Raw genomic sequence first — 25,275 nt, 5'->3', positions numbered from 1 at the left:
CAAAGGTGCCAAAAAATTCACTGGAGAAAAGATAGCTTATTCCACAAATGGTGCTGGGAAAAAAATGGAAAAACACATGTAACAAAATGAAATTAAACCTCTATCTCTCACCCTGCATGAAACTCAACTCAAAGTGGATCAAAGACTTGGGCACTAGAACAGAGACCCCACACCTAATAGAAGAGAAAGTAGACCCAAATCTTCATCATGTTGGCCTATGATCAGACTTCCTCAACAAGACCCCTAAAGTGCAAGTAAAATCAAGAATCAATAAATGGGATGGATTCAAACTAAAAAGCTTCTTCTCAGCAAAAGAAACAATCAATAACATGAAGAGAAAGCCTACAGATTGGGAGAAAATTTTCACCACATGTACCTCAGATAAAGCATTAATCTCTAGAATATATAAAGAACTCAAAAAACGTAACACCAAAAAAACAACCCAATCAATAAATGGGTTAAGGAACTGAACAGACAATTCACAGAAGAAGAAATATAACCAATCAACAAATAAATGAAAAAATATTCAGCAATTAGAGAATGCAAATCAAAACTACTCTAAGAATGCAAATCTAAACTACTCCGGTCAGAATGGCAAATATCAAGACTATAAGCAACGACAAATGTTGACGAGGATACGGGGAAAAAGAAAAAAAATCAGGGAAATAATTTCATTCATAATAGATGCTGCCTGCCAGCCCCCAAATAAATTACCTAGGAATAAATCTAACCAAGCAAGTGAAAACCTCTACAATGAAAATTATAGAACACTGAAGAAAGAAATTGAGGAAGACCTTAGAAGATGGAAAGACCTCCCACATTCATGGATAGGCAGAATTAATATTGTCAAAATGTCCATATTTCCAAAAGCAATCTACAGAGTCAGTGAAATCCCTGTCAAGATACTAAGGACTTTCTTCACAGAACTAGTAAAAATGGTCTTAAAATTTACATGGAAGAATAAAAGATCCAGAATAGCCAAGAGAATTCTAAGCAATAAGAGCAATACTAGAGGCATCGCAACACCTGATCTCAATACTACACAGCTAGAGTAACAAAACCAGTGTGGTATTGGCAGAAAAATAGACTTGAAGGCCAATAAACTATAAAATGGACTATAATAGAACACAGAGACATGGTCACATAGTCAGGTGATCCTTGACAAAAACATGCGTTAGTGAAGAAAAGACAGCCTTTTTACAAATTGTGCTGGGAAAACAGGATATCTGTTTGTAGAAGAGGGAAACAGGATCCCTATCTCTTGCCCTGCACACATGTCAACTCAAAGTGATTCAGATGAAGGAATTAAACTAGAAACTCTGCAACCACTAGGCGAAAACATAGCACTCCAACACACTGGCGCAGGCAGCAACCACCCTAATAAGACCCCTGAAGCTCAAGAAATAAAACCAAGAAGCAATAAGTGGTATGGCATCTAATAAAACAATGTTTCTTCACAGCAAGGAGGCACCTGAAGAAAGAGTCTACAGAAGGCACATGATCTTTGCCAGCTACTCTTCCAACAGAGGATTTATATTCAGAATATATAAAGAATTCAAAACCGTTAACGCCATAAAACCAAACAAAAACCAAAACACCATAAAAACCAAATAGCCCAATTAATTATTTGGGCAATTAATAAATGGGCAAATGAATTAAACGGACATTTCTCAAAAGACATATAAGTGGCCAAAAAATATATGAAAAAAAATGTGCAACATCCTTAGCAATCAGGAAAGCACAAACTCACTTCAGTTAAAATAACGATCGTCAAGAATACAAAGAACAATAAATTCTGGTGAGAATGTGAGGGGAAAGGGACACTTATACGTTGCTGGTGGGCCTGCAAATTAATACAACCACTCTGGAAATCAACATGGAGATTCCTCAAAAACTTACAAACCATCATATGACCCAGCTATTCCACTCCCTGATATTAATCCAAAAGAATTAAAATCAACACTACAGGCTTACACAGTATGGCCAGCGACATTAGCTGGGGATTTCTCTGCTCTCTGTAACTGGGAAGCAGAAGACTACAAGAGACTGAACTGTATCTGCCTCTATTTTCAACAGACTGACCTTCGACTTTCGCTTACACACATACCACGCCAGGAAAATTTTCCTAATCCTTTTTTTTAAAAAATTAATAAGATTTTATATTAATAAAAAGAAACCTGAACTTCAGTAACAGCTGGGACAATCCGCAGCAGCCGGAGAAAAGATTTACTTTAGTTGATTTTCTGTGGTTGTTGGTTGTTCACAGTCTCATGGGTATGGAAGCTGCACATTTTTCCAAAGGAACCGAGAAGCTGCTGGAGGCTTGGTTCTCCTGGCAGCAACCCCAGGCAAACCCAAGGTCAGGGGACCTTTGCATTGTCCCAAGCTCTGAGTGGGGTGTACTTTTGAAGGATGTGCGATGTTCAATCATAAGTGTGACAAAACCTGACAAGCAGGAAGCTTTTGTACTCAGCGAGAGTAGCATGTGTGTCCCTGAGAGATGTTTCATTTTGAAGATATGGGGTACCACCCTCTTGTTGAAGCTTGCTAGGGATTACGGTGGGTTGGATTCAATTCAAAGCTTCTTTTAGTCTCATAAGAATTTCATGAAGGCTTCTCATCAAAGATCCCTACCCTGGAACTTCCAGGAAGAAATCGAATTTCTTAGTGCAATATTCCCAAGTGGGGCAGCATATTGTATGGGATGTGGGGTTTCTGACTGATGGTACCTGTACACTCTGGGTTTCCCAGAGAGCCAGGCAATGAGTCAGTCAGATACAACCCTGGGAATTTTGACGAGTGAGCTCGACCCGACAGTCAGGGTCCACACGAAAGATGGTGTTACTGAGAAGGATGTCGCTCGGGAGAGTGGAATTTGTGACCTGATACCAGGTTCTGTCATTGACACCACACCGTTCAATCCTTGTGGGTTTTCAATGAATGGGACGAAGTCAGATGGAATTTTCTAGACTCTTCACATCACTCCAGAACCAGAATTTTCTTGTTAGCTTTGAAACAAACTTAAGTCAGACCTCTTCGGATGACTTGGTCAGGAGAGTTGTGGAAGTCTTCAAGGCAGGAAAATCCGTGACCGCCCTGTTTGCTAGTCAGAGTTCTAGAGGTCACACAGTGCATTCTTCACCCCAGGAGACGGAAGGTCTCAAACGTCTCCATTGCCCAAGTGCTGTGATCAATGATGACAATTTTGTTTGTACCTGTTTTGCCAAGAAGCAGCAACAGTTACAGCAGAGTCGATTAAAGAAAACGAAGAAAAAACACAAAGAGAGAGAGAGAGAGCACACGCAGAAGGTGATGGCTACTTTCTAGATGTTGATACTGGGGGCCATGCGTCCCCTAACCACCACCATGGAGTGGCAGAAAGCCCTAGATGTAACGATAGGGTGATCATTTTGGAGGGTACGCGTTACTGTATCAGGGAGTTAGATGTCTCACATGAACGCTGAACACTCTCTTCTGTGTTTAGGTAGTCTATGCCACTCTTGCTGTGAAATCGAAGTGCATATAGAAAATAATTTTTACTGTTATGAGACTTTACAGCACATGTGAACACAATTTAGTTTGGTTTATGCACGTGTAACATTTCTGCGGTATGGTCCAGGCTTCCCCACAGAGAAGGCCTTCATCCTCCTGAGGTGTTGGCCTCAGCCTAACCATCTGCCGCTGTTCTATGAAATTGCTGCCAGAGTTTTACATCCAGTTACCTCCACTTTCTAGAACATATTCTCTACTGGTGTTATGGAAACCAGTTTCTATTTCATAGAGATGTTTTTTTGCATCGGCAATTAAATTTTTCTTTCACAAGTCCTTAAGGAAATGATTCCAGGTCCTCGTTTTGTGTGTTACTATTTTAATAATTGTTTCTGCATTTGTAGTCCTTTGATTTCTTCCCTCGAGCTGGTGTCTTCCCCTCCAGCCCCGCAAATGAAGTAATACACTTGTACTGTGGCCTTATGAACTCATCTTATGCCCCAGGTGGGAGAATGGGGAAAAGTCTCTGGGTTTAATTTTCTTTTTTTTAAGCATATAAAATTTTATTGGCAATAGAAACAAGAATAAGCATACATTTATTCCAAAATGTCCTAATTTCTGAAGTAATGGAAATTGTCCTATATTCATAAAATATAGACAAAAATAAAAGTTTTACATGAATTGAGGAAACCTCTCCTACAACATGAAATGTAGTCTATAAAATGAAAGAATAAAGAAAAGGAAAATTTAACCAACCATAGATATATATTATTTACAAACACTTTCATATAACTACAATCTGTAACTATCACTACATACCACAAAACAGCATTTATTGTGAAACTTGACTTTCATTTCACAGAAAATCCATAACAAGTATTTATTTATAAAGAGCACATGTAAGTGAATTTTAATGAATAAATATATGAATAATATTAAACTGCTTTAGGATATTAATTTATTAAAGTGGCTTGACCTAGAATTTTCTAAAAATATGCACATTATCACCTGGAGACCCACAAATAACAGAAAATATTTTAAATCATGCTGTCACTCACTAGCAAAGGGGAGTTGGGTGGTTAATTTAAATGAACTTGGACATTGCTGTAGATACACAGGTTATTTTAAAGAATTTTAAAACACGATAAACATAGGGCAGTACATATTCAATGATAACAGGAGAAATAAACATAAGCTTCTGCAAAATCTTTTCTGCTAGATAATTTCTCCATCAACATTTTAAAGTTCCTTCCTTAAACTTTGGGCTTCTCAACTGTGACTTCTTATAAGTGTAGGTCACAATATTTTATATCACTGAATTACTCTCAGTATCACTTTTCTAAAGTGAAGGATATATAACATACCAAGGAAGGGAGAGATTAAAGACTAAAAGAAATGTCATGAACATTTTATTTTTACCAAAATTGCCCTGTTTTTCTTGGAAGCACAAATCCGAAAAACATTCTTATAGAAGTTCCCAGAAGATGTTCATCAAGTGAAGAAAATTAAATAATCATAATTAATTAAAAATTGTGAAGGAAAGTTATGCATACCCAGGAAGACCGAGTTTCTGTAATTCTCTAACATCACATCTCTATGTAAGTTTTGTTGAGCTGGCTGAAGGAATTTCCACTCCTCTTCAGTGAAATCAATGGCCACATCCCTGAATGTCAACAGTTCTTGTAAACCAGTGTGGCCATCTTGGATTATCTGAGAAGTGGAAGCGTCCATCTTTAGGTGGGGCAAGTCTCATCCTGAGATGCCTGCTGGAAACTGGAAGCTCATTGTCATGTTCCTCTCATGCAGCACGCAACTGAAGAATGGGAGCATCGGACATTATGGAGGGTACTAAGAGGAAGAGGGCATGAAGGTGTTCTCGGGGCATCATTAATGTTCTATTTCTTGATGTAAGCAATGGTACATGGTATTTTTCCTTTATGGTAATTCAAGGAACGCCATAATTTCAATGCTTGCCTGTTCTTGCTGTGCTTCATAAAATCAAATTTATTGCATGAATGGCTCTGGAAGCTTTCTGCATAAAGCTCCCTGCTTTCATTCAGGGCAGTGTCTCTCCAGTTTTTTGAACCAATTCCAGGTGTTCAGGAGCTAGTCCTTCTCCATAGGGATCTTCAGGCCCTGCACAGCAGAGCAACCTGGGGCTGCTAAGCAGGAGAGTAAAGCCTAGAGCAGAATGGCTGATATGGCAGACTCAGGAGAAATCTTTAATTTTCTTTTAAGGGCATATTAATTTGGCCTTTTTAGTGGCCTGGGCTCTTTTGGAAGGTAAGTGACAAATTTAAATGTCTCCCACAAAATAATTTTAAAAGCATCTCTAATGTTGATTAGCAAGGAGGGCGAGTAGTTATAGATTGAGATTAGCATGCTACGCTGTGCTCTCAATAAATGAGATCAGCTTCTAGGGGAGTACCATGCCTTTGCTAACTTGCTAAGTAGTGGTATAACAGAATTTTTACCACTAAGTAGATAAGTAGGGAGATTTAGCAATGGTCCTGGATTCATTTAAGTCCTGTCAGCTTGGATAATCCACCTTAACTTTTACTTTCAGTAGCCATTGCCACTAATTTCCCTTAATAGTGTATTGTAACTTCCTTTTCTACTGTATTAAACTTTGGTTCAAAGCAGAATCAGTGTTTAGAAGTTCTGTGATTAAGTAACACATGTGCGTGTTCTGACTTCATCTGTTCCTGTATCATCTTCCTTCCACCTTGGCATGCACAAGATCAAATGAATGACTCCTCAGAATGAAAACGGTCCGGATTATTCAGATATTACCATGTAGCACAAAGTTTGGATAGGTTTTAAAAAATTAAAATTCTAAAAATATTCAGTGGGAAATGACGAGTAATATAGGCTTGTAAGAGTTGGGATCTTTTAGCTATGTTTGCAAATACCACGGTATTTAAGCAATTGAGAGAACTGCAAAATTGACAACATTTTGTATTTCTTGAACATACAATATTTTCTTGATAATTTCTGGATTGATGCAGTAATGCTTTGTTCCTTCCATAAACATGTTTCTTTTTAGTGTTTCTAAACTTAAAATCTATTTGGTTTGAAATCAACTGGTTGGAACCCTGTTTTGACTTTGAGATATACTCAAGCACACTGTTGATCAAATGTTTCATGGAGGAAGTTTTCAATCAACTTGATCTGTTTGATTCTGTAATGAGCACAGCACCTAAAGTCTTGACTTGTTCTGTTGTGAGGACCTATACTCAAGATGGATTTTTTTTTAATTTAATTTCATTTGTTCTAATTAGTTGTCCATGACATAGAATGCATTTATACGTTTTGATAGATCATACATAAATGAAGTGTAGTTTCTCATTTTTCTGATTATACATACTGCAGGATCACATTGGTCATGCAGTCACACGTGTACATGAGATGTGGCGCAGTATTCCAGTAGATTGGTAATGTTTGTTGGCCTGAAGTCTGCTTTTTATTTTATTAAAAATTTTTTTCCCTTTCCCTTAATAGTCTTAAGACTTCTAACATTGAAAACTTGCACAGATTTGTGTGGAACAAACCCTAGAGAAATGAAAAGTAAAGATTGAATAGAATCTATCCTAGAGTGATACAAAAGGGAAAACTTTGATGCCATAATTTCCCTCTTCATGGGTATTGGACTTAAATCAATTGAACTATATTTCTTTGTCACACTTTAGGCTTCAATAAAAGTTTGCTTACTAAGAAAAAAAGCAGCAAACTATAGCAATATGTGCAAAATGGTGTTTACAGTAGCCAAGTATGGAACCAGTCTAGGTGTCCATCACGTGGATAAAGGAAATGTATTACAAACAATGGAGTTTTACGCGGCCATAAAGAAGAATGAACTTGTGTCATTTGCTGCTAAACGGATAGAACTGAAGATTATTGAGCTAAGTGAAATAATCCATACTCAGGAAGTCAGGAGTCAAATATTTTCTCTTCTATGCAGAAGCTACAGGGGTGAAAAGAAATACAATGATGATTCCAGGAAAATGGAAGGGAGATCAGAAGCAGAAACAGAGAAGAGGCCACTCCGTACCAAGGACTTTTCTGGGTGCTGTGGGTACAAGAACAGGCAAGCAGGCCAAAGCCCTGCCTGCGGGGTTGGGACTGTGCTGTCTGTCGGTCCTCCTTAGTTCGGGAACCTCAGTTCATGGGAATAAGGGTCTCCGACATGTAAATGAGGTAGGTCGTGTAGGGTTCTTGGATGCCCTGGTCGTGGGGATGTGGAGGAGCTGTCCATCCAATGATGGGTCCTCCTAAGAAGAGGACCGGGGAAGACCCACAGAGACATAGGGAAGAAGGCCCTGTGTACTCAGAGGGAGAGATGGGCGTGATTGGCTACAAACCAAGCCTCACCGCGGGCCACGAGGAGCTGCAAGAGGCCCGGGTGGGAGTCTACCCTAGTGCCCTCAGAGAACCCAGCCTGGCCGCCGCCTTGATTTCAGACTTCTGACCCCCAGACCTGTGAGAGAAAATATTTCTGCTGTTCTAAACCCTCCAGTCTGTGATGATGTGTCATGACCACCCTAAGAAGCTAATACGGGGCTTATTTATTAGCAGAGTTTGTGAATTATGAATAAGACACAGATTATGCTAGTGCTGCAGAGAAAATAGCAGAGTGCTCTAATGAGGGTCTGGGGGAGATTGGCTTCAGAGGTTAGGAAGGTCCCTCAGACATGGTGCAGTTTGAGCGGCAACCCAAAGACTGCCCACAGTGTGACTTCATCCAGACCCAGGAACAGCAGGTGCAAAGTCTCTGAGAAAGGAAATGGGGGGGCAGCCTGAGGAACATCAGGCCCGTGTGGCCGGAGCACGGGAGGGCAGGCGGCAAGAGGCGAGGCAGGGCCTGGGGAAGAGCCGGCCACCCCAGCACTGCGATTCAAGGTAAGGACTTCGGGTTTTGATTCCAGTGCTGGGAAAACATTGAAGTCCTTATGCAGGGGAATAACATAGACTGACTCATGTTTTTAAAAATTACTTCATTTTGACAGTTCTCCAAAATTACACAGAAGTAGCATATGACCCAGCAACGCCACTCCTAGGTTTTGGTCCAAAAGAAATGAAAATAGAAGCTCGGGTATTTGTTCACGAGTCTCATAGTGAGTCACGTGATGGCCAAGGGGCAGACATAGCCCAAGCGTCAGTTGGCCCACACTGAACTTCAACAGATGAACAGATAAACTGTGCTATATTCACATGATGCAATATTATTCAACCACAAAAATCAGGGGTAGAATAAGGGCATGTCAGAAGGACTATTGATTCCTAGGATAAGACAGAGCTCATACCAAAGAGACAGGGAGTCCATCTGGGGACTTGGGGACACCTCTGTCTCCAAGGTGCATCTGGAAGGAATGCTTTGTGTTCATTCCTGAGGCTGCTTTTGACATGCTGTGCTCTGTAGAAAACTGGTGACTTGGGCCACAGCCAGTGTCTGTCAACAGCACCTTGAGGGCCTTGGAAAGCTGACATTCCTCTAATCAAGCCTTGAGATGACAGCCATCCTGGTTTAAACTCCATCCCAGCCAGTAGGAGCCCGAGCCAGGGGCATAGGCCCTGGCTAGGCCATGACCAGGATCATACCCCTAAGAGGCTACAGGATGATGGAGTTTTGCTGTTTTCAGCCTCCGAGATGGGGGATGATTGGTTATGCAGCTGTAGGGGACTCATACACATTTTCCATACCCTAAAGGGTTACCACCATTGCAAAAACCTAAAGATGTGGTTGGTAGACTTGAACTTGTACTCAGTGGCAGCCTACATGTATGGAGGTGGAGGCGCTGGTGTTTTCCCTGGCCCCCTTGGAGCAGGGGACACAGGCTCCTCAGCTGGGACTGGACTGCAGTTTGCACAAACACCCACCCAACCATGTGCACAAGAAGCCCACACTGAACAGGAAGTCATTGTTGAGGGGAGAGACCATATCTCCTGGGGATCCTCCACTTCATAAGCCAGGGGTGACCAAGAAGAAGGCCACATAGAGACAGGCTCCCCTGATTTCAATCAAGACAAGACCACAGAGCAACAGACGACCCCTGGCAGCACTTCCCCACCCCAGACACAGTGGCTGGACTTGCCATAAACAGGCGGAAGGTCCACGGGGATGCTGGCAGGAGTGGGATGATTGTAGTGTCCCAGTTCATTGGGGGACCTTGGGATGCACACCAGAGAACAGTGCTCCAGATCTGGAGGTCAGAAACACTCTCCCCACTCTCCAAACCTAAGTCTTGTTGTAGATCTGAGCCCCTTGAGAGATGTGGAGGCCCCGTGCCCACAGGAAAGACCCGGCATCTGTGTACAAAGTCCAGAATTTACTGTTTAAGTGTTTTGTTTATTTACTTTTTGAAACTGGTCTCTTTAAGTTGCCCAGTCTGGCCTTGAATTCATGATACTCATGATGCTCAGTAACCAGCATTCAGCTGTGCCCTGGGCCTGCCTCCAATTATACCTTTTACGTCTTCTGCGGCCTCCCTCCAAGGGTGTCTGCAGCCTCTTAGAAGACCCGCCTCACAAAAGAGAAGGATAGCTCGGGAGCTTAGGATCACTGGACGCTGGTTCTGAATTGACCCTGATCGAGGGACCTACAGAGCTCTTGCAGCTCCACAGTGAAGCGGGCGCTTCCTGCAGTGGGGTGAGCAGCACAGCCTTGCCTCAGAGGGGCCGCCTGGTCCTCAGACGCACCTGCTCCTAACACCCCTGGTGCTGGGCTGGGTCATTGCAATAGATGCAGAGTCCTACACGGACCCTCGGACCAAGGAGATGAGGCTCGCTGTGGTGGGGGGCCCGGGGAAGGCTCTGGAGCCTCCCCTCCCCGCTAAGATAGTGAGCCAGAAGCAGGGCTGCGTCCCACAGAAGCTTCCAGAGAAGCCCCTGTCAGCTGACTTAGTTCAACACTTTGGAACGTGCAAAGGTCAGGAGGACTGGGTGACCCCAAAGTCACTCAGGCAGGGACTCTGCTTGCAGCTGCTCCCGGCTCTGGTGCCCTCATTGCAGCAGGTAAGCACAGCCCCAGGCGCTTGCTAAGCCGCCACGCACCTGCCTGACGCCTTGGCTCCAGTCCAGTTGATGAGGACAGAGGCTGCCGTGGCTCTACGGCACCTCTGTCGTCTCTCCCCCAGCTCTCTGCTGTAGTACGGTAGTCCTCTGAGGTCTTCAATGTTTTGACATTCCAGGAAAAAGCACAAGAATGCACTGTGCTGCACAAGCCCCCATATGCTGCATAGAACACCCTAGGGGGACACAGGCGAAGGAGAGACGGGAAAATTAAGACGCCAGTAATGGTAGGAAAGTCAGCTCCATGCAGTGTCTCAAGATGAGGGGTGCTGAGTCGTCCCTTCCACGGTCAAAGGCAGTGAGTGCACCTGTACCATCAACCGCGAAGGCGCTCCGTGATCTAGAGGCATCTTAGGATTGGGAGGCGACACACACAACAGGGAGCCATGCAACCTCACCACAAAGGCCCTGGGGCCTGTCTGCCAGCTTCGAGTGGCGACCAGAGCAAGAGAAGGCTCTGCAGCAAGTTCAGGTGGGCACGGAGGCTGCTCCGCCCCCTGGGAGCCCAGTGGCATACGACCAGCCAGCAGGCAGGCTCCCTGGACGCTCCACCAGCCTGTGACCTCCCACTGATGCGGGTCCCACTCAGTGGGCCCCCAAATCGGGAAGACTGCCATCTTCCCAGGGGCCCCTAAGCATCCCTGGAAATGGACTTCTCGTGTGGGGGCCACAGAGGGACTTGTCCTGCCTCCTGAACTGCAGTCGCTGGCCTTCCTCTCGAGGTGGAGTCTCAGATGGGGCCTCTGGGTGCCCAGGAAACACCACGCAGGCCCGAAGCCCTTCCAGGCCAGTCCAGCTCAGGGCCCGGGGCTGAGACCTGGATCCATGCCTCAGGCCAAACAGAAAAACCAACACGAATCAGGTGGAGCAGGCCACCTGGCCTGCCAAGGTGACCTCTGATGGCTTGTCACCTTTGCGAGACTGGTGGTGCTGGCATGGGTTAGCCTGGTCCTGCCTCCGGGAACCTGGTAGACAGAACCCTCAGGGAAATGCTGCAGAAGGTCGGCTGAGGATCCCCAGCCTCTGTCACTCACCATCACGGTGGCTGGGGGAGAGGCATGCTCCAGGGCAAGTCTACAGAAGCCAAGACCCCGCGGCCGTGAGGGGCGCATGGCAGGAGACCCTCCTCCCCGGGTCTCTCCTGTGTCTGTGCTTCTTGGGATCAGCGACTCTGATACCCTCAGAAGCAGACTGAGTCCAAGGAGAGCAGAGCAGACAACCTTGCAAGACAGAAGTGGAGCTTCCTCCTGGAGCAGAGGGCGAGTGTCCAGTGCCCCGCAAGACAAGCTCAGTGGGTGGAAGGTCAGCAGGTGCGTGTGCTTGGAAAAGTCTGGGTTCCCAAAGTCGGGGTTCCTGTGTGTGCTGCAAACCTCCACGTGTGCCATCCTCCCCTTGGGCTTCTCTGTGTCCTGGCCCTAGGACTTGGGGGCCAGGAGACCAACACCAAGGTGAAGCTCATTCTGTCTGCTGTGCTATCCAGAGCATTCTTTTGAGAGGAAAGCCCAGGACACCCTGCTTGACAGGACCACCTGGGCCAGGAGGGCACTGGGAGTTGCTTCAGCCCTGGTGGGAATGGCCTGGTACAGCTACTAAGGAAGCTGAGCAGGAGGACCACAGTTCAAGGCCAGTCTGAGCAACATAAAGAGACCCCGATTAAATTAAATTAACTAATTAATGAAATGAATGAATTAATTTTGAAATACAATATGTTCTTGAGACATAGATGCAGGTCTTCCCTGCAGGAGACCTGAACTCCACATCAATCAAGGGGCTCAGATCTGTAATGTGACTTAGGTTCGAGGACCTGGAGAGTGGCCAGGGCTCCACTGCGGTGGTTTAGGGTCACTTTTCTCTTGTGTACATCCTGAAATTCCCTAATAAAGTGACGATCTATTCCAGGCCTGGGACACAATAATCATTCAACAAAGGTCAACATCACCCCGGCCTGATCTGCTGCCATGGTGCTTCCCTCTGGCATTTGACGGCAAGTACAGCCACCCTGCCTGGGGAAGTGCTGCGAGGTGTCCTCTGTTGCTCTGTGATCTCGCCTGTGTTAAAATCAGGGAGCCCATCTCTACGTGGCCTTCTCCTCGGTCACCCCGGCTTACAAAGTGGGGGAGCCCCAGGGCATTGGGCAAAGGCTGAAGACACTCCCTTGTCACGGACCCCTCCACTGCACTCCTGTCCACACTATGGGGAGGAGACCCCACGCAGAGCGGTGCCTCTTCCTGAGGGTCTGTGGGAGACGTCAGGGTGAGCTGGCTGTCCCTCTCCTCTCTTCTCCTCCAGCTCCAGTGAGGAGCCCCCAGTTCAGAAGGCAAAACAGAAGAGCACCTTTTTGCCCTTGTGGCTGGGGTGGACCCCAGGGCCTGGTGCAAGCCAAACCCAGGTCTAAGCAGAGACACACCCCAACTCTGAGTGCTGCAAATACAGTGTATTAACCTGGCATGGCGGCCCAGGCTACTCAGGAGACTGAGTCAGGCCCATCACAAATTCAAGTCCAGCCTGGGCAACTTAGCAAGTTGCTGTCTCCAAACAAATAAAACAATAAATAAATAAATAAATAATATCTGAGGAATACCACACATAGGAATACCACACATAGCACATAGGGATTTTGACTAGATGGCTCCAAACCCTAGGTTTGATTTCCAGGACCACTAAAAATTAAACGAAAATAAATAAGAATGTTTTACTTTAAAATGTGAGATTCGGTGTGACTAAGAGATGAAGGGATGAAAGTCAGAGAAAAGGAAGCTGGTCACCCACAGTTCCCAAGACGAGGATGAGGGACCCTCCAGGGGTGGCCTCCTGGGGAGCAGCTGGGCTGGCCAGGATGCAGAAAGCACAGGGAACTGAGGCAGGTGCCTTAACAGTGGCTCCACAGGATGGAAATGACCAGTAAGGTCAGCAGACTCAGGACTGGATGTTGGAATGACTTCAGCAGGCCCCGGGTTACAGGGGCCGAACCTGGGTGTCTGGTACCTCCCCAGGGTGATCATGGCAGGTGGACGGTGGCCCAGCAGATGAGGACCCAGTGGAGGTGGCTGAGGAGTGGGCTCTGGACTGGCCAGTGTGTCTATGAAGAGCCTGCTCACGGCGGGTTGCCCACTGTCCTCGGTACTGGCCAGCCCTGGGAAGGGCAGTCCTTAGAGACGAGCAGGGCGGTCGACGTCCAAGCATCAGAACACGGAAAGTGAGCTCAGGCCTAAAGAAGAGAGTAACTGTGAAGCCGATTTCTGAATCCCTGGAGCAGAGGCTAGGGAAGAGGGACAGGAGGGTGAGCCGTGGGCACGGGTGGTTGAGCCTGGCACCCACAGTGCCCTTCCTCACTCTGGGCACCTTGTCACTCAGGCCACCTCCCTAATCTCTGATTTCACTCTTGAAAGAAGAGCCAAGGGCAACTGATATGGGTTTTGCCAATTTCCCCAAACTTCCGTCTCCCCACACCACATCCCCACAGGCACGCCCAGCCCTGCCCAGGGTGGTGACGGTGACAGTGGTGTGACAGACGGTGAGGTGGGGAGTCAGGCCCGGTCACTGTGAAGCAGCAGGAGCACCATGATTCCCTTGCTGGAGACCCTCCTGACGACCGGGTGCGTCCTGTGCCTGGGGGTCAGCCTGTGGGTCTTCCGTGAGCGTCTGCTCACTGCTGACATCCCGCCTGCCATCAGCCATCCGGTGAAGATTCGCATTCTGGACTTCCTCATGCACCTGACGATCACATGGGTAAATCTTCCCTTTTAATCACCGTGTCCTGCCGGGGTCCACCTGAGGGCCTTGGGTTGGATAAAAGGGACCATAAGGAAGCACTGGGCAAAGAACTCCAGGCTGCAAGAGGGCTAGCTCGTGTTAAAGGAATCAGTGGCCAGTGGAGTGGCCGCTGGATGTCCTCTCAGTTCACTGCCAGGTAGAGGACACTCAGCATGAAGAGACACAGGAGGAGGATGCTGGTGAGCAGGAACCTGGGGCTTCTCTGCAGTGGAACCGGGGAAGAGGAAGAGCGTGGTGTCCATGGCTGGGAGGGCAGCAGAGCCCTTGAGTCTGTGCCTGTTGGTGGGAACAGGGACTCTTCTCATCACAAGGAAAGGGCCCTCAGTTATGCGAGGGGCCCGAGGCTGAATGTGGTGGGGTCTGGCTGTGGACCTGTGCTGAATGGTTGGAGCCAGCAGTCACCCAGCCCAGCACTGAGACTTGATCTGCCCTGGTGGGTCACTGCCTGAGGAAAGCCAGTCTTTCATAGGATGGGGGAAACCAGAAGGTCCCCCAGCTGGGCGGTAAGTCTAGAGTTCCCGGGTGCTGCCCTTCCTGGTCTGAGCCGGTTGTCTAGACATTTTCAAAGGGAAATCTAGTCTTTGTTTTGAGACATAAAGAGCCAGCAGGGGGTCTGGGGCTATTACTCTGTTGTTTTCAACTCAGTGTAATCCTGGGACCCGGTGGCTGTGATGGATGGCATATTCTGGTCCCCAACGACAGACTTTGCACATGGTATCTGAATCTGGCCTAAAAATTGTGACCGCACATAGTATCTTATTTAGCACTACCCCTGGTATAATATCAACGAGCGACTTGCCAGAGTCGTTAGCCGCTGACCTGTCCCTCCAGGTGTGACCCCAGGCAATCTGGCTGCAGTACATATTGCATGGAGCATTGGGTCAACTGTTACTTTACACCAAGGTAGAGGCAAGGTAGGGCCCAGGTCCTGAGAGGGGTCCCAAGTGCGACTGCCAGTTGTCACTTCCTGCATATCGTGATCAGAGGGTCCCCAGGGTGACCCTCTCCACCAGACCTGCTTATGCTGCCTCCCAGGAGACACCCGGCAATGTCTGGAGACGTCTTTGGTTGTCCCAGCTGGGGAGACTCGGGCTTCTCGAAGGGAGAGACCTGGGGAGAGGCTGAGTACCCTGCAGTGACCAGGGCAGCCCTGCCCCCAGAGGCCTCTGCCAGCCCCTCAGGTCACAGGTACCTGTGTGGAGCAACCTTGAGGTGATGGAACGAGGCCACTTGTGTTTTGCTGTGGGGTCATGAAGACCAGCTGCGTCCAGTCTCCTTTCTGCTGATGCCTCAAGTCCCTTGGGTCTCAATGTGCTGGGTGGAACACTGGCAGGGGCTTGAGCTCAAGCCCACCTAGAAAGTTCCTGGGAAGCGAGAGGCCTGGCCTGATGCCTGCTGTGCCGGCAATGGCCACTACTGGAATTCTCGCTGTGACCGTGGGCAGCTTACTCGGTTGGTCAGTGAGGAATCAAAGGGCCAAAGCACCCGACTGGGGCAGAAGACAGGACGCCAGCCCAGCCGAGAGCAAAGACCCCTGTAAACAGCTGTGAAGGCCTTGGGTCAAACCTGGAAATGACAGCCGGGGGCTCTAGGGGAGAGAAGAGACGGCCTGGGCAGCCCTCCCAGGCCTCTCTCTGCCAGTCCCCAGCTGGTCACTCAGTAGAGGGGTGTCAGCCTCTCTCGACCTTGGTTTCCCGCCCATGAGGTAGGCTCCCTTTACTTTTTATTCCCAGCCTATGAGAAAACCACGCCTGACCACCCTACACTGGAGAGGTTTCATTCTGCTGTTGATTTCTGAGCTCCTTGGAGTGTGGGCCCTGTGGCCTCAGGGCCGTGTCTGAGCAGACGCCTCACCCCGTGGTCTCTCTGACTCCGCAGCACTGGGGGGACTTCTGTCACGCGCAGGGCCTGGGGCACCGCAGGCATAAGGAAAAGAGGGGCAGGGGCTGGGCTCTTCAACTCACCTCAGGGACAAGGCCTAAGGAAAGAAAGAAAACGAAAAGTGGCCCACATTCCAGTATTTAGCAGCAGAATCAAGGAGGCCCATCCTGAGCCAGGGCCGTGCTCCCTGGAGTCCCCTCCCTCGCCCAGCGCAGAGGCAGAGCAGGAGAGGGCACACTCTGCCCCTGGAAGCAGGGAGCCCGGCCTCTCCTGGTGCTGTTCCGGGCTCTGAGCACTCAGGGGCCAAGGCCAAGGCCAAAACCCTCAGGGCGAAGGCCAAGCACAGAGCCTCTCCAGCTTCCCTTCCACTGGAAGGGGTGGATGATCCCAAATGCCCTCTGCACCCCTCGGGCGCAGCGCACTGGAGGAGGCGCTATGGGAAGGCGGGCAGGAAGGGTCTGCAAATGCCTGCCTGGGAGGGAGGGTGGGGGGAGACACCCAGCCAGCTGCTGAAGTTGCAGGAGGGAGGCACTTGAGCATCTCGGGGTGGGGTGGTCCAGAGGTCCCGTGTGCTTGGGGAGGACCAGGAATCCCGAGCAGCTGGGACAGGGAGACCAGAGGAGGCAGGGAGATGGCTTCAGGGGCTGTGGGTGGAGATCCTGTAGGGCCTCGTAGCTTCCTTGAGCCGGAATGAGGCCCTGAGGACACTGGGAACTTGGTGCAGAGTCCTCAGCTGAGCCAGGCAGCAGCAGGGGCCACAGCATCTGGGGACAAAACAGAGGAGTCCTGCAAACACCAACCGCTCTCCTTCACTCTCAACAGGGGCACATATTTGAGAAGCTGAGAATTTGCTCCATGCCCAGGTTTGTCCGCTTCATGCAGAAAACACTGACCATAAAGAAGAACCCCGAAGTGGTGGTGACAGACCTGCGTTTTGGGACAATCCCCGTGAGGCTGTTCCAGCCCAAGGCATTAACCTCCAGCCCCCGGAGAGGCATCCTCTTCTATCATGGTGGGGGCACAGTATTTGGCAGCCTGGGTAAGTAGCTTCCCGGGGGGGGGAGAGGCAGAGGAAGGGCCTGGCTGCATGCAAAGGCCTCTGGGAGAGCCAGAGGCTGGAGAGTCTCCTGGGAGCCCAGATGGAGGACGGGGCTCGGCTGAGAGGATGGAGATGCTGCCCCATGGCCAACGAGTCTGAAATGCAGTAGTCTGAGGACAGGTGGGGGCAGTACTGTCCAGTGGGGTGGTCAGAACTCGGGGTGTGCACTTATTGCTGCCTCAATCTCAATGGCAATCTCAATCTCAATCTCCACCCTGGCTTCACATGACTGGGTCCCATACCTTTTCCCAGTTGCACATCAAATGACCTTCCCCAGATATAACCCCCAATATCGGGCCTAGAAACTGTCCCTACCCATTCAGTGGTGCTACCCAAGCCTGTCTCCATCTCCGGCATCATCCTGGTGAAATGTCGGGCTCTTGTCACAATCTGAATGTATCTCGGTTGGCCTGTGTTGTCTCATTTACTTAGTGTCTGAGATTGGGGACCTCAAAACGACAGAGAAGACCTCTGAGGTTTTGTTTACAGGATCTCTAGTGCCTGGCCCATTGCTTCCCTTGCTGGAAGGAAGGAGGGAAGGAAGGAAGGAAGAAAGGAGGGAGGGAGGGAGGTATTAATTCATGACAAGTAGCTGATGGATGGGTGCAGAGTGGCGTTTAATGATGTTTGCCATGAATAAACGGATGGGAGGTTGGACCGCTGAAGGAGTGAATGGATGGGGGATGGGTGGGCAGGTGGACAGCTGGATGTAGGGACGAAAGATGCCTGAAAACCTTGCCCAGGTGCACAGGGGGCCTCCTCCCCTTGAACAGCCTCCCTCTGAGGAAGGAGTGCTTACCGCCACCTGCTGGTGGAAATGACAGTGGCCCCTCTGCACCTGAAGGGCTGGCCATGGTGCCCTCTCTCCTTCAGGGATAACTGGGAACATCCCAGGAAGGGGCCACCCTGGGCCAAGAGCGCTGGTCCCTGTCAGGGACCCCAGAGCCCCCACAGCACGAGTCGTCTGCATGTGCTGAGGGACAATGTCATTTCCCAGGCAAAATCAGGAACGGCTCAGCAAACATTTACTGAGCACCTGCTGCATGTTAGTCCCTCCCGGGCACAAGGGGCACAGCAGGAACGAGAAAGGCCCAGTGCCCAGGGCTCATGGCTGTCGGTCAAGTGAGGCAGCAGGATGATGCAGGAGAGGACGAAGACGTGGGTCTTTTCAGATGGGGTTACACAGCGGGGTGGCGTGGAGCGAGACCCCGAGGCTTTGCAATTCAGGCCTTCCCTGGACACGAGGTCTGTCCAGGAAGGGAACATGAGAACCCAGCCCCAAGGGGCGGTAGGAGCCAGGCCTCCAGAGCCAGGCACAGCCTCTGAGCTGGGCAGGACCTGGGCCAGGGCCTGGGGCTCCAAGTACAAGGTCCCCAGAGCGCCAATCTCCTGACATGTGGATCATGCACAATCAATGCAGGATCTATAAAGACAGCGTTAGTGCACAAATCTAAGAGTGCCAAGCTCAGGGTCACCAGAGGCAGGAGTCACCTGGCTGAGACTGTCCAAGTGAAGAGCAGGAGTTTTGAAACTCTGTGACTCGGCATGTCCTGGTGTGCCGGGCACGTGACTGATTTTTAAACTAGAGCAAGACAATGCCATTTATGGGAAGGCTGAGTGTCCTGGGCCCTGGACTCCATGGCCAGGGCACATCCTCCCTGGCTTCAGCCTGGTCCTGAACAGCAGGGGGATGGGCAGAGGTCTGAACCAGGAGCCACTTGAGGTCTGGGAAGAGGAAAGTGGGGAGGCAGAGCAGGAGGGAGGCCGGCCGGGTGGGCGGGGCCCAGGGGAGGCTCAGCAGCACCCTCCTTGGCTGGGAGCTGCTAGGTCCCTGGGGCCCAAGGCCCTCCCCCAGGCCAGGTAGGTCCTGGGGCTGACCTGGGACTCAGCACCTTTCCAGGCCCCCAGGACCTGCTGGGTGTGGCTGAGACCTGTTGGTTAGGATCCTTGGGCTGAGGAGCTGACCACCTGTGCCCAGCTGAGCCCTGGCAGGGCGTCTGCTCCGTGTTCTGCCCCTCCCACCTGTCCCCCACAGCCCTGAGTGTACCAGCTCCCACATCGCAGGCCCTGAGCCCTGGAATTGCCGGTGTGGTTTAGAAAATCCTGGTGCCCCAGACCCCACCAGGCGCCTGCCTGGCAGGGGACATGGCCCACCTCCCCAGTGCCTGTGTGTGGACACTGCAGGGAGAGGTGGGTCCGAGGGGCGTTTGGCAGATTCTGCACCTGGGACCGGGCCGGGCTCCCCACACACTCGCGGTCTGGTCCTGCTTCTAGAAAGGCGGGTGCCGCGCTCCTAGTGCAGTGCTGCGGGCTGGGAGCTGCCTGTGAGCTTCGGGGCTCCTTTCCTGTCTTGGGTGGCGCTGTTTCAGGGCGGGCACTTCCGCTTACGTGGCAGGCCCACAAGCAGAGGCCGAGTGTTTGGTGCAGGTTTATCGCAGGTGAGGAGAGGCCAGGTGGTCACCTGGGGGAGAGGGAGGCCCCTCGGCTGGGGCAGATCCGGCCCACGTGTCAGGCTGCTGTTCGGATGGGGAGGAGCTGGCAGTGTGTGGAATCTTACTGTCCCCCGTGCTTTGTGGGGCCGTTCCCTGTCGGTGCCCCCAGCGCCTGCACCGAGTGAAAATGCACGGTGTGCTGCTGGGTCACTTGGCCTTTCTGGGCTGGTGGTACTGGCAGAGGTCCCATGACAGCTGATCCAGGAGCAGCTTGTGGGTGCGGCATGACGTGTGCCCATGACCCTATGGGGGATGCTGCTGGACCTCTAGGGATGCAGTCACGCCTGCTAGGTCCTGCTACAGCCGGCCCCTCTCCCACGCTTCCCCTTCTCCTGGCAAAGCCTAACTCCAGCTAAACAGGCCACAGTGTCCAGCAACCTGTCCCGTCCAGCCCTCATTTCCGAATCAACAAAAATACATGGACTCTATCCCCTGAGGCGGGCCCTGGCACCTTCCTAGTCTGGCCTGGTCCACTCCAGGTGCCCAAGCCTTCTGCCTAGTTACCCCCTGTACAATGAACATTTGCAGGCGTGAGCCCCAAGGTCCCCGGGAGCCCTGACGCTCAGGAGAGTGGGCAGAGGCCTGGCTGTGCCCAGGCAGAGCCCGCCAGAGCCCTCCTGGGGAGGCCAGCCCGGGGCAGAGAGCTGGTCGGCCCCAAGTCCACTGCGCCCGCTGGCCTCCCCGGGGTGGTGGGACGTGCTGGACCCTCCTCACGGGCCACTCTGGGCCCCTCTTGTCTTGCAGATAGTTACCACAACCTGTGCAGCTTCCTGGCCCGGGAGACGGACTCTGTGGTGCTGTCGGTGGGGTGAGTGCCTGGGACAGTGGGGGCTTCCTGGTGGCCGAAGGCGGGGCAGCTGGATGGCAGCAGACAGACAGGCACAGGGCCAGGGAGCAGCAGCCAGGGGACTGGGAGCCTGGGGGCAGGGAAGCCGACCAGAGGGAGGCCCAGCCCTTGGCCAGGGACCTGAGGACCTGAGGTGGTGCCCGGAGCCACCTCCTGCAACCGAGTGAACGGCGGACACCTTCCCGAGCCGGGAGCCTCCTCCCGAATTTGAGAACAATGGAAAGAGAGGCGGCGTCTCCAGGAGTCAGGGGCACACGGAAACCCCAGGGAAAGCAGAGCAGAGGAAGCGGCGGGACCCAGGAGTCAGGGCCGCCTCTCGGCGGGAGGCCCGGAGTGGGGCGCGGCGAGGGGCTGCTGGTGCTGCCAGTCCCGGCCCCGCGTGGTCCCCATGCTGCAGGCGCTACCCTGTGGTCGGCCGCCTTCCTACCTGCCCCCCGCGTGCCTTCTGCCTGCCTACCCACCCTCCGACCACAGCCAGGCGGCCACCAGGCAGCGTCTCAGGCACCGCTGTGGTCCTGTGGGATCCAAGGGCCTGTGAGAGGAGGGAGGGACGGTGGGGCCGCTCACAGCTCCTCAGCAAGTCCGTGGCACAGCTCAGAGAAGGTGGCACGGGAAGGTGTAGTCGCCATGGGCTTCTGCCTGCGCTGTGCACCTGGGCCTGCTGTCCCCAGGCTGGGCAGAGAGCGCGGCTGTGTGACTCCAGCCATCACTCAGCCTCTCTGGACCTCTCTGGGGAGTCTGGGGAGGGCACCGTGTGTCCAGTACCTCCTCCCGGCTGGCTCCCTTGAGCCTGGCCCCCCACCACAGTCCCAGGTCCCTGAAGGCCCTGGAGGTGCTGAAGCCGCCCCGGCAGGAGCTCGGGAGGGGTGAGCGAGCCTGGCGGGGAGGCCTGGGAGGAGAGGCCCGGCGTCCTCCCTGCAGATGCTCGCAGAGCCCTGGCAGGGTCGGGGCAGGTCTGACGCGGGGGCTGCTGGAGTCAGCCGGCCAGAGGAGGGTCTGTGTCCCGAGGCCGCAGGGGTCCTGGGGGAGACGCCCCAGTAGCTCTCAACAAGGGCGGCTGCTGCGCCCACCCCACCTGTCCTTCCTCTCACCGGACCACCTCAGGCTACTTCTGAGGTCATCCTGAGGAAACAGCTGCCGGCTGACGGGGCTCGGGACACCGTCAGGGGGCTCCAGGGACACCTGTGTTAGGAGTTCTGAGCAGCTGTATGGGCGGGGGCAGCCGGCGGCCTTTGTGGGCCAAAGAGCAACCAATCAGATGTCAGCAGATAAACCCTGTGGGGACTTGCAAGTGCCCCTCAATCAGCGGGGTCCCCAGCCAACCCCATGGGGACACTAAGCCCTCAAGTCTTTCCAGGCCAATTTCGGACTATAACGCTCAGCCCAGCAGGAACTAGGTGCGGACTCCCCAGACCTCCACCCTGGCCTCTCACCGCAGGACTGGTGACTCTTGCCTGAGGCCAAACCCCCGGAAAGCCTTGTTCAACCGCTCTGGTCTGACTCCTTTCTGGTCACCTGCGTCTGACCTTACACTGGGCACCTGTCCCCTCTCCCCTCAGGTACCGCTTGCTCCCCGAGCACCATTACCCCGTTGTCTTCACGGACTGCCTGAATGCCTCCATCCACTTCCTGAAGGCCCTGAAAACCTACGGGGTGGACCCCTCCAAGGTGGTGGCTTGTGGAGAAAGCATTGGAGGAGGGATGGTGGCCCTGATCATGCAGGCCTTGGTGGGCAGGACAGATCTTCCCCAGATCCGGGCTCAGGTCCTGATTTATCCAACGGTACAAGCCATCAATTTCCAGTTACCGTCCTTTCAGCAGAACCAGAACGTCCCCTTCCTTCCTCTAGACTTCATGATAACATGTGCGTGTAAGTACCTGGCCATCGACCTCTCCTGGAAAGAAGCCATGCTGAAAGGGGCTTGTATCCCCCCCGGTTTCTGGAAGAAGTACCGGAAGTGGCTCAGCTCCGACAACCTCCCCAGGAGGTTCAGGAGCAAACTGCAGCAACCTGAGACTCTGGCACCTTTCAACGAGGCTGCCTATCTGGAGACCAAACACATCTTTGATGTAGAAAATGCGCCCATCATAGCCGACGACGAGGTCATCGCTCAGCTTCCTGAGGCCTTCCTGGTGAGCTGCGAGATGGACATCCTCCGGGATGACACCCTGCTCTACAAGAAGCGCTTGGAGGACCAGGGTGTCCGGGTGACCTGGTACCACATGGAGGACGGCTTTCATGGCTGCGCAGTTTTATTTGATCAGAAGCTTTTCTCTTTCCCATGTTCTGTGAGCCTTGCAAATGCTGTTGTCAGTTATATAAAGGGCATATGAAGGGCTGGGTGGGAGCTCAGTGGCAGAGCACTTGCTAGCACAAACAAGGCCTGGGTTTGATCACCAGCACCATAAATAAAGGAACAAATACACAAATAAAAATTGAAGGGCTGGAGGTGTGACTCCCTTGGGTTCAAGCCCCATTACCAGAAAGAAGAAAGGAAGGAAGGAAGGAAGGGAGGGAGGGAGGGAGAAAGAAAGAAAGAAAATAGACATGAGCAAAGACATGCACATACTACCCAACATCCCGATGGAACGACAGGAACGCAGCAGGGTTGGGAAGGAGAACAGACCTGTGATAGGTGGGAGTCGCAGGGAGCCCCCATACACATGCAGCCACACCAGCTGAAGGGAAATGGGAGCCAGGGTGTGGGGAGTGAGCACCGCAGCCAGTAGGGATGGCTAGGCACGGACCCTGGATGGACAGCCGGATTCCACCGTCCCCAGGTGACCTTCCTTGGTAACTCAAGTGGCCGCCTCAGTTTCCATGTCTGTGAAATGGGCACCAACATGGTACCCACCTCTTAGGTTGTCAGAGGATTAAATGAATCTAAATTATGGAAGTACTAAGAAAAAAAAAATTCATGCTCTGAATACACTCCCATTGCTCTGGGGACAAGTCTCTGTCTCCCCCGTGATGGGACTCGTCCACCATGATCAACTCCCCTGCCCTCCTCGGGCGTGGCTGGTTCTGTGGCCAATGGAGCCACCTTGAGGGTTGGGTGCTGGCGTCTGCTGGTGACACATTGTCATTTGGCAGTGGTGGAAGTCAGGTGCACCCGGGGAGAGAAGGGTGAGCCCGTGCTTAGGCTCTGGGCTCCTGCCCTGTGGCAGCATACATACTCCTCCAGCTAGAGGCTTCGCACCCCTCAAGGGTATTCCCTAGCAACTCCGAGGTCCCCAATGCAGTAGTGTGTGGGCTGTTCCCTCTGAGGCCCCGGGACAGTGTGTTTCCTTGTCTCTGTCAGCTTTGTACGTTTCTGGGTCCATATTCAGCCAGCAGTATGGCTTTTCTCTCCTCTTCGACCTCTGCTGTGTCCTCCTCTAAGAACCCTTGTGATCACCTGTGCCCAACCAGAAAATCTAGGAAGATGGTTTTGTCTCACTCCTGTCTCACTGAATTGCTCCTGCAGCACCTTCCTGCCAACTGAGGTGACTACTCTCAGTGTCTGGGGACTAGGGTGTGGACTTCATTGAGGGGCCTTTGTTTAGCCTATCACAGCCTCCGTACTTGTCACCAGATCCCTTGGTTCTTTGCTGGGGTGTGGCACAGCACCTGAATGACATCCACAGTGTGCATTTTTATCCACTGGATCTTAAGAGTCTTCTGCAGTGGATCCCCTTGGACAGACTTGCAGAGATAGCTTGGGTGACTTCATGGTCTGTTGCCATTTTCAATGTTCATCCACATATCTCAACTCCTTATCGCCAATCATCATTTCCAGTTGTTTCATATGTCCTTAAGCATCCAGCAAAACCATTAGCTACTCCTTTCGCAGATCCATGGAGAACCACGCTTCTGACCGACCACCCTTCACTCCAGATGCTATGGACGATCGAATGTGATGTTCCTTGGGTTCACCTCCAAGTGGCCTTTAAAGCCCAGCTGTGTGCTCCCAGGAGGTGCCAGTGCATGGTGCTGACTCCTCTGGAAACCGACCTTGGTTGTTTTTCTGTTTTGTTTTGTTCTTCTGAGTCGCCTGGTTGCAAGGGACTCCCCAGGAGGGCATAGGTATGAATGGAGGAAGGGAAGTCAATGGAGTGGACAGTGATACTGAAGAAGTCCAAGCTGCCTGTGCAGCCACCTACGTGTGCCCTCTGGTCCTGACTGAGTCCAGTCCTGCTGAATTCCTTTTTTTTAATTGGCTCTTGTTAGTTATATATAACATTAGAATTCATTTTGACATAATTATAAAAGCATGAAATATAATTTTCTCTAATTCAGTCCCCAGGATTTCCCCTTTTCTTCCTCAGCTCCCTTTCCCTGTTCCCTTTCCTCTACTTCACTGATCTTTCTGCTCTTTACTTTAACTTTTTTTTTAATACAGTTAGTGTTTTGTGGATGCGCACAACGTGAGATTCACTGTGCTATATATTCATATATGTACATAGAAGTCAGGTCAGACTCGTTCTGCTGTTCGCCCCTTATCCCATCCCTTCTCCCTCCTGCTCAGACCCCTTCATCTAGTTCACCAATCTTTCTCCTATTTTGATAGAATTTCCCAGACTTTTCCCTTTCTCTCTTTCTCCATTTCCCCCCTTATTTTAGAATAGCTTATATCACTTAGCAA

The 25,275-nt window shown here is 51.3% G+C and overlaps 1 protein-coding gene and 1 pseudogene across 2 annotated transcripts; both read left to right on the top strand.

The window, feature by feature from the left end:
* The first annotated feature begins 2,270 nt into the window (after window positions 1-2,270).
* On the top strand, window positions 2,271-3,327 carry LOC306654560 (S-adenosylmethionine decarboxylase proenzyme-like; annotated as a pseudogene). Its single transcript has one exon. The product of its transcript is annotated as an S-adenosylmethionine decarboxylase proenzyme-like (transcript).
* Window positions 3,328-14,118: 10,791 nt separating this feature from the next.
* On the top strand, window positions 14,119-22,984 carry LOC306654555 (arylacetamide deacetylase-like 4 family member 1; the record flags this gene model as incomplete). The annotated part of the gene is made up of 4 exons (XM_079128323.1): window positions 14,119-14,286; window positions 17,035-17,251; window positions 20,548-20,611; window positions 22,210-22,984. 4 exons carry the CDS (start codon window positions 14,119-14,121, stop codon window positions 22,982-22,984), a joined length of 1,224 nt encoding a protein of 407 aa, XP_078984449.1.
* Between the last annotated feature and the right edge of the window lie 2,291 nt (window positions 22,985-25,275).

This window comes from Sciurus vulgaris (genome assembly GCF_902686455.1).
Source record: "Sciurus vulgaris genome assembly, chromosome: 1".
NCBI classification, from domain to species: domain Eukaryota; kingdom Metazoa; phylum Chordata; class Mammalia; order Rodentia; family Sciuridae; genus Sciurus; species Sciurus vulgaris.
This window is presented reverse-complemented; position numbering and strand designations above follow the sequence as displayed.